The 9,056-nt window shown below is 56.4% G+C and overlaps 1 protein-coding gene across 1 annotated transcript in view; it reads left to right on the top strand.

Annotated features, from left to right (window-relative positions):
- Window positions 1–8,576, top strand: part of LOC113620476 (keratin, type II cuticular Hb5-like) — a 10,983-nt gene extending 2,407 nt beyond the window's left edge. The window contains 11 exon segments of the mRNA XM_027106365.1: window positions 1,065–1,608; window positions 3,299–3,507; window positions 4,041–4,101; window positions 4,243–4,338; window positions 4,994–5,158; window positions 5,425–5,550; window positions 5,957–6,177; window positions 6,935–6,966; window positions 7,594–7,620; window positions 7,623–7,726; window positions 7,729–8,576. Of these exon segments, the coding sequence (XP_026962166.1) occupies window positions 1,189–1,608; window positions 3,299–3,507; window positions 4,041–4,101; window positions 4,243–4,338; window positions 4,994–5,158; window positions 5,425–5,550; window positions 5,957–6,177; window positions 6,935–6,966; window positions 7,594–7,620; window positions 7,623–7,726; window positions 7,729–7,782 (1,515 nt within the window). The 5' untranslated portion in view covers window positions 1,065–1,188 and the 3' untranslated portion in view covers window positions 7,783–8,576.
- The last annotated feature ends 480 nt before the right edge of the window (window positions 8,577–9,056 follow it).

The following is a 9,056-nucleotide window of genomic DNA, read 5'->3' as shown; positions in this document are numbered from 1 at the left end:
AAAAAAAAAAAAAAAAAAAAAAAAAAAAAAAAAAAAGGACTATCCATCATTATCCTAATAAATGGCCCCGGGACACACAGGGATGCAGGGATGTTAGCAGGAACGACGATTTCAGATCCCCCAGGAGCCAGAAATCACAGTGTCCTTGGACAAAAAATAAGCCACCTTCCCACCCCCGTCTCTGTGCAGAGCAGTCTCTGAATGTTCTTCTAGGGGTGACAATTCTGGAGCTGACAAACAGGCTGGCCCCTGCCCCTGCCCTGGCTGGTGGTCTTGGAAGGAAGTGAGGCTCACAGGACCTGTTTCTTCTTAAAGAACCCAGGGACGGTGTCCAGAGCAAGTCCGTAGCAGCGAGGTTATCCCGGCTTCTGCCATCCTTTCAGCTAAGTGGGAGAAAGCGGCTAAAGGGAGGCGCCCCCTTATCCACAAGGGGCCGTCACCGTGGCCACTGAGAGTTGCGATTCTGCGGGTGAGAAATGAAGGCTCTGGAACAGAAACTGCTAGGGTGGAATCCAGAAGGTTCTAAGGGACCACGTGCTCCAGCCCTCTGTTCTGCAGGGAGCATGGTCAAAATGGCCCCTCTGGACCTGAACCACCTCCAAGCAACGCTGCCTGAGTGGGTTTGACTCACCTGATCTATCAGCCCCTGAAACACATCGATTTACTTGAGAATGTGTTCAGTGTGGAGCCAAGAGGACAGAGGTGATGACCGCTGGTGGTCTCACCCAACCTGGGACCCTAGAACTTCTCCCTGGAGACAGTGGCCCCAGCCCCTACTCCATGCCCAGCCACCTCAGACTGTTGTGGAGTTCAAACCCGCCTCCAGGTGTGGGTGAAGGCCATCTCACAGGGAGACTGCGAGAAAATTCATTACCTAATGTATGTAAACGAGCTTTGAAGATGAAAAGTGCAAACACACAGTATCCCTAATAACATCTTCAATACTTTTAGGGAGGCCCAGAGTCGCCGCTGAGCTCACCTTTAAGACGAGTCCTTGGGGAGTTGCTGGCAAACTCCCCAAGCCAATAAACAAAATAAATTGACTTTTCACTCCTTTCATGCAGCCGAGCCCAGCTCTCCCCACCAATAAAAGGACCAGGATCAGAGGAGCCAGACGCATCCTCAGCAGTGCACCCGCCACCCTCGACACCCCAGCACGCTCAGCCTCCATCTGCTCAGACCCACACCATGACCTGCCGCTCCTACAGGATCAGCCCAGGATGTGGGGTCACCAGGACCTTCAGCTCGTGCTCAGCTGTGGCCCCCAAAACTGGCAGCCGCTGCTGCATCAGCGCTGCCCCTTACCGAGGGGTGTCCTGCTACCGGGGGCTGACGGGCTTCGGCAGCTGCAGCGTCTCAGCCCTGGGATCCTGTGGGCCCCGCATAGCAGGGGGCGGCTTCCGCGCCGGCTCCTGCGGCCGCAGCTTCGGGTACCGCTTCGGCGGCGTGTGCGGCCCCAGCCCGCCCTGCATCACCACCGTGTCAGTCAACGAGAGCCTCCTCGTGCCCCTCAACCTGGAGATCGACCCCAACGCGCAGTGTGTGAAGCACGAGGAGAAGGAGCAGATCAAGTGTCTCAACAGCAGGTTCGCTGCCTTCATCGACAAGGTCAGTGAGGCCTGGGATGGTCCAGAGACGGCCCCAGCCCTGCCCTCCCCTCGGGAGGATCTGTAGGGGAGCCAGCATGGCAGCCAGCAGCGGGAGAGAAATGCAGACCAAAATGCGCGGAAGGATCCGTCTTCTCGTTTAATTCCTGCAAAGTATATCGGACACCCATTGTGGTCCAGAAATTGAGCCTGTAGTCTAAAGTGAGTGTGTTTCCCGAGACAAGACAGCATGGGAATATCAGAGCTGCTGCTGAAACACAGGGCACTGGGTACCGGAAGAGCGGGAGACAGTGGGGAGAGGAGACTCCTGCGGTGGGGCCGCTCCGGAAGTGGTTAGGGTGCTGCAGCTCCGGAAGTGGTTAGGGGAGTGCTGCTCGGAGCCACGCTGCCTCCCCACCCTCGCTCTGCCCCTCCGCCGTGCGAGTCCTCATGCGGGCTGCTTGTCTGGCCTCACATGCTTGGTGTGAGGATTCACGGGGTTCATGCAGGGACAGTGCTGGCACACAATAAGTGCTTGATAAACGTTAGCTGTTAGCATTCTTTTCCAAGGACAGTAGTGGGCGAGGAGGTGTAACAGTTAACCAAGCAGGCTTGGCAGCCTCCTTCATGGATGCAGAGCTGGGAATGGGGAAGGCAAGGCCGCCAGGATGGCGGGAGGAGGCCCACCAGTGCAGAGCGTGAGAAACCCGGAACTGCCCAGAGGCTGCCTCTCAGAAGGGCCACCTCTGCATCTCCCCTCATGTCGGCTCCTACTGTGTCGTTGAGGCCTTACTCCAGCTGAGGAAGGAGGACCAGGCTCTGGGGTCTGGAATCGGGGGCAACAGGGGGTACCTTCTTATTATCCCTTTCTCTTTAGTGATCTCAGTTAATCCTCAACATGACTCAATGGAGTAGATATTATCATCTTTATTTTTTGAATAACAAATTGAAGCCGAGAGTTTAGTGAGCAGCTTAGACAGACTATGGTGACAGGCAAGTGAAGGGGACTCAAGGGACATGAGATCCTGACTCCTTACTAATTATGAGACAATCAGTTAGTCACTTCATACCTTGGGGTCTCTGTTTCTGCTTTTGTACTATAGGAGAAATAAGATCTCCCCCCAAAGCGTCGTGAGAATTGAATAAAATTGATTGATAGGTACAGACATAGACAAAGATGTGTGTGTGTGTGTGTGTGTGTGTGTGTGTGTGTGTGTGTATCTTAGCACAAGTCCTGGCACCATATAGTAAATATTCAATAAATGTTTGTTGCATAAATGAATACATGAAGAATGACTGTAATTAACAAGTCATAGTTCAACTGATTGAGCACTTACTGTGTGTCAGAAACTGTTCTAAGCACTTTACATATAGTAACTTGTTCAATTTTTACAACTTTAAGGAAGGTACTATTATCATCTCTGTTTTGGAAATGAGAAAACCAAGCACCCAGAGGTTAGACAACTTGCTGTTACAGTGGCAGACCTGGGAGCTGAATCAGACCCTTGGCCTCAAGCCGGGGGCACTCACACCCACAGTGCCTCCCTTGGGGGCTGGGAGCAAGGCCCGCTGAGTCGCAGACACTCCACGGCTCAGCCCTCGCCTGGCCCTGGCTGTTCAGAGAACATCAGAGCAGAGGGAGAGAGAGCTCTGGGGAGGCAGGCATCTCCCCAGCCTCCTCCTGAGTCTCTTTCTCCCACCCTGGGCGGCAGGTGCGCTTCCTGGAGCAGCAGAACAAGCTGCTGGAGACCAAGTGGCAGTTCCACCAGAACCGCCAGTGCTGCGAGAGCAACCTGGAGCCCCTGTTCCAGGGCTACATCCAGACGCTGAGGCGGGAGGCCGAGCGCGTGGAGGCCGAGAGCGGGAGGCTGGCCTCGGAGCTCAGCCACGTGCAGGAGGTGCTGGAGGGCTACAAGGAGAAGTGAGTGCGCCCGACCCAGAATAACAGGGGCAGTGGGAAAGCTCCACCCACAAGCCTCTTGAAGCAGCTTCATTAAGATTCCTGCCTGTCTGTCAACAGGGGCTGCCTGGGACCCAAGGGGATGGTCAGGAGGGGCCTAGGTTTTTTCAGATTCTTTGGCTCCACCTCAACCCCGTGGAGGCCCGTGAGTCTCAGAGCCGTTTTCAGGGGAGGAAGGAAACCCACTCTGGGGTTCTACAGCTTTCTCGTTCCTCCACGCCCGCTCACCTTCATGACACGGGCTCCGTGCCCTTCCTGCCTGCGGCACCGCCTCTCTCTGGATCTAGGAAGCACAGATGATTTTAGACTTGGGGGATGGAGTGTTACTCATCCAGAGGCAGCAGGAGTGGGGTGGAATAAGCCAGGCTGGGACAGGGCTAGCCCACGAACAATGCCCTTCATCCCTTCTGAGCCCCGGAAGAGCTTGGCCAGGAGCTGAGATGGTTGCCAAGCCCCGACCCCTCACCTCCAGCCCCTGTCTCCCCCACCCCCAGGTATGAAGAGGAGGGGGCTCTGAGGGCCACAGCAGAGAACGAGTTCATGGTTCTAAAGAAGGTGAGGGGCTGGTCACAGGGCAGGGAGGGAGGGGCACCCTCTGTGCAGCCTGCACCGTGGTGGGTCACCACACCGACCCAGAGGCACCTTCCGGGGGCCTCTTCCCACATGCACACCCCCTCCTCTTCGGCCCACTGCCAGGACGTGGACTGCGCCTACCTGCGGAAGTCAGACCTGGAGGCCAACGTGGAGGCTCTGGTGGAGGAGTCTAGCTTCCTGAAGCGCCTCTATGACGAGGTGAGGAGGCCCTTGCCACCCAGCCAGGAAGCAGGGAGGGAAAGCGTGAGGACTGGGGGGAGGTGTTGTGTGCACATTTGCCCCCTGAGTGGTGGAAGCATGTAATGAACGTGCACGCACAGGCAGGAGGGGCCTGTCGTGGAGCTGTCACAGACACGTGCAGATAAGCCCCAAGGACGGCGGCGCTCGAGTGTGCTTGGGCCTGTCTGTGCCGGTGAGCCCCTGGGTGCTGCAGCGTGTGTGCCTGTGTGCTGGCCTTTGTGCGTGTTGGTCTCTACATGGATATGGAAGAGTGTATGTGGGAGTGGGGTAGGGTGGATTTCCAGTTAGAGAGGGGGTCTTAATTCCTGGACAGATCACTAGTCCCGGCATTCAGACCCCAGCTCTCTTGCTGAATGACTTTGAGTCAGGCCTTTTTCAAATGCTGGGCCTCAGTTTCCCCCTTTGTTAAGTCCTGGGCTGCCCCCAGCTGACCTCCAAGGCCCCTCCCAGCTTTACTGTCTTATGATGTACCTGTGTGTGAATGAAACGGAGTGGGAGTCATGTATCATACATGACCAGCGCCCACTCCAGGGAGTGGACATGGCCCCCAGGGGTGGAGCACGTGGCCCAGACAAGGCACCAGAACCAAATGCATTGGCTCTCGGCCCCCCAGGAGCTCCAGGTCCTCCACGCCCACATCTCAGACACCTCAGTCTTCGTCAAGATGGACAACAGCCGGGACCTGAACATGGACTGTTTCGTCGCCGAGATCAAGGCTCAGTACGATGATGTTGCCGGCCGCAGCCGGGCCGAGGCTGAGTCCTGGTACCGCAGCAAGGTGAGTCGCCCAGGACTCCTGCCTCCTAGACATGGCACTGGGAAGGATGCGAGGTGTATATTAGAAAAGGCTTCTTTTGTCTGGGGATTTTGATCTTTAGGGATGGTAAGAAAAGGACTGACAGATCTCAATTTGGGCGTCAGGGTGGGGCTGCCTTGTCTGGCTGCACAGGCTGAGCACTGCATAACCTGCACGATCATCCGTGTTGTCCTGAATGGATGGGATGTCCCATCCTGAGCCTCAGGAGCCTCTCTGCTTCCCCCAAGTGCGAGGAGATGAAGGCCACGGTGCTCCGGCACAGGGAGACCCTGCGCCGCACCAAGGAGGAGATCGGTGAGCTGAACCGCATGATCCAGAGGCTGACGGCCGAGGTCGAGAATGCCAAGTGCCAGGTATGGGTTCCGGGAGAGCTTGAATACCCAGCACAGGCAGACTGCAGCACCGGGCCCTTTGCCAGCAGGAGAGCAAAGGCCTGGCCCTAATCAGGCCTCAGAGTGTGCCCGTGAGGAAGAGGGGTCCAGAGAGAGGGCAGGGCCCCTGGCACATCATGCAGCACTGGAGCTGGGATGAGCCGTATCACTGATGTTCCCCCTCCCTGGCCACCCTGCAACACCACCAAAGGAGAGGTGGTGAAAAGTGCCCATTCCTCCCTCGTGTTCATAGTCTCATTAACTACCTGTTTATAGGTAGTTAATCTACCTTTTCTCTGGGACCCTTGCCCCAGCTCCCTCCGCTCAGGGGAGCCAAGTTGCACCTTCTCTCTCTCTTCTGCTCCTCCTCACATCTCCTTCCCCACAGCGGGCCAAGCTGGAGGCTGCTGTGCCCAAGGCAGAGCAGCAGGGCGAGGCGGCCCTTAATGATGCCTGCTGCAAGCTGGCCGGGCTGGAGGAGGCCCTGCAGAAGGCCAAGTGGGACATGGCCTGCCTGCTCAAGGAGTACCAGGAAGTGATGAACTCCAAGCTGGGCCTGGACATCGAGATCGCCACCTACAGGCGCCTGCTGGAGGGCGAGGAGCACAGGTGGGACTAGGGGAGACCTCGGGGTCTAGAAGGGGGAGGCCCTGGTCCTCTGGCAGTGAATTTCGCTGAGCCCAAATGTGAGCTGTATCTCTGCCCACTGCTAGCACAGCTCAAGCTTCAATAACAATGATAATTTACTGAATGCTTATTAGGCCTGTGCTAGGTGCTCCTTTTAATCCTCCCAGTCCAGTGAGGTAGGTATCATTTTTCCCATCCAAAGATAAGGAAAGAAGGCCCAGCGTTCAGTGACTTTCTCGTGGCCACACGGTTAACAAGCACAAGAGCCAGGACCTGCACCCAAGACATATGGCTCTAAAATCCATTGCCTTCCAGTAGCTTCCTAGAGGAGACTGAAGCTTGGCCTGCCCCGGAGGCGGTGCATTATAAGGATGACGCACCCTGTGGCTGTAGCTCTTCCTTGGCATCAAGCCCCTTCACACACGCTGCTGCATTCAATGCGACTCTCCTTTCTGTGAGCCTGATCGGCACTACCCAGGGTGGGCCACGCCATTCAGACTGGAGGCCACGGGTGGAGTTCGTAAACTCACTCACCTCTGCTGAAGATCAGAAGGCCTTGTCTCTGTGGTCAGAGAATAGTTAAAGAGAGTGAGCATTTAATAGAGACTTTGGGGGAGCACTTCCTGCCTCTTGGGGGTTGGATCTGTACACAGGAAGGCCCTCTCTGTGGCCAAGCAACCATCTGCCTCAAGGAATCCAGCTCAGTGCCCAGAATTAACGGAGTTTTCTTTCCCCTTAGGCTGTGCGAAGGGGTGGGCTCTGTGAATGTCTGTAAGTACCCGCTTGAAGCACCCCTAGAAAAATGGCTTTGTGGATGGGCAGATCTGAACCTGACAGCCTGACCCACTAAACCCGGAATGTTCCGGGCCTGGGAGGGAGGGGGACTTTCATGCCCCTCTCCCGCCCCACTCTTCCCTGGAGGCACTAAACAAAGGCATAGTTGAGCGCCATCCACTGGTGGCGATGTGAACTGCAGGCCAGGGTAATAAGAGCACAGTAACTTTGCCCCTCTGAGTGCAGGGGTCCTCGATTCCTTCTCACCCAGGTGCCCAAGAACAGCGGTCCCCAACCTTTTTGCACCAGGGACCAGTTTCGTGGAAGACAATTTTTCCATGGAGGCGGGGTGCGGGGGGATGATGGTGGAGTGATGTGGGGAGCAGCAGATGAAACTTTGCTCACCCACGGCTCACCTCCTGCTGTGTGGCCCGGTTCCTAGGGGTTGGGGACCCCTGCCCTAGAAGGCTGAGATGCTGAGGAGAACAGGGTCTGAGTTATGAACCACTAAACCCCTTTGAGGAGGAGGAAACTCCTGCGGTGCAGAAGCCCTTAGGGCCTGTCCTGGGGTTGGTGACATCACAACAGGCCACTCAGCCCTTCCTGTCCCCTCTCGTCCCACAGGCGTCAGCAGCTCCCGCGGTGGAGTCACCTGGGGGGCCTCATGTATAGCACCACCCCGGGCCGCCAGATTGCCTCTGGCCCCGTGGCCACTGGGGGCAGCATCACAGTGATGGCGCCCGAGTCCTGCGCCCCCGTCAGCCCCGCGTCTCCAGCTTCCGCTGCGGGAGCAGGTCCCTCCGCTTTGCCTAGAGTCCGAGGCCCCGCCTGCGTCCCCCGGGCACGGAATGGTGTGTGAATGGAAAATGTGTGCTTGCTGCCAGAATCCTCCACGTGTTCCTCCAAGGGAAAGACCCTCCACTGCTCTCCACCACCTTCTCATTTTAGGGAGCTGTTTCCTGGTTCTCCAACAGGCTTCAGTTAGAGAGAGTCATTCCCAGCCCTTTTACTCAATTCCGATTTGACTCCTAAATACCAGTGGCCAATTTGTATTATTCACCAGGCTCTCTGGGACCCTACCCGTCACCCAGGGCTGCTGGACATTGTGAAAATTTGACCTTCTCCTGGCACAAGGAATAAGCCTGACTATACAGCCTGGTCTCCCACAGCCTGAGAATCAGAGAGGAAGCAGCACCCTGCCACTTCTGGCCGGGAAGGTCTCTGCAGGAAAGAATTGCCCCTTGGTCATTTTTGTTTGTGTTTTGCTTGTCTCTCTAACCAACTGCCTTCTTCTGGGTTAACCTGTTCCAGCCAAACTCCTCCTGTGACCTCCCAGTTGAGAGACCCATTATGGGGGGAATTCTTCTGACTTCGGACAGGTCTTGCTATTCAATACACCTTTATACATTTCAAAGAAAACACCATGGTTGCTCCAAGGTCACCCCCTGCCGGTGCAGGAGGGATCTGTCCAGTGCTGAGTGGGTGGGATGGAGCAGGGGAGGCCACTACCTGGGTCTCCCTCTTGCTATGACTGTCTCTGGATGCCTCGCCTTCTGGGTTGTCTCAAGCCTTGTTTCAATAAATGCTGCTGCTCTGCAAAGACATGGGATCTTGTGAACAACACTGTCTCTATACCTGCAACAAGGCCGACACTCGGAGCCCTCTGGCCCCATCTCCAGCTGGCCAGTCCTTTCCAACCCCATGCAGTGTTTCCCAGCCCTCCAGTGATTCTGCCTCTTCCTGTCCACTTCCATAACCTGATTCCAGCTCAGACCCCTCAGGCCTGGACCACAGCTCCAGATCCCCACATGACCTCTTTCTCCCCACCCCACAAACCCCCTCCCCAGCAGCCAGAATCCCAGACTCATAGCTCTCATCCCCCACTGCCTGATTCACACCACTTCCCAGCATATGCATGTGCTCCTTATGTCAGACACAGGCTCCTCCATCTCCTCTTTCCCCAGCTGCTCGTCAGCCCTGTGCAACCCCTCCACCCAGATGCTCACCTTCCCAGATGCAGGCTCCACCCAATGGAGACAAGTCCGCCGCCTGAGGCCTCCCAGTTCTATCCCACGTGGACACATAGG

This window comes from Aethalodelphis obliquidens, unplaced genomic scaffold, assembly GCF_003676395.1.
Source record: "Aethalodelphis obliquidens isolate GAN/ISIS:26980383/991018 unplaced genomic scaffold, ASM367639v1 scaffold8, whole genome shotgun sequence".
Taxonomy (NCBI): domain Eukaryota; kingdom Metazoa; phylum Chordata; class Mammalia; order Artiodactyla; family Delphinidae; genus Aethalodelphis; species Aethalodelphis obliquidens.
Note: the sequence above shows the minus strand (reverse complement) of the source record. Positions and strands in the feature narration are given on the sequence as shown.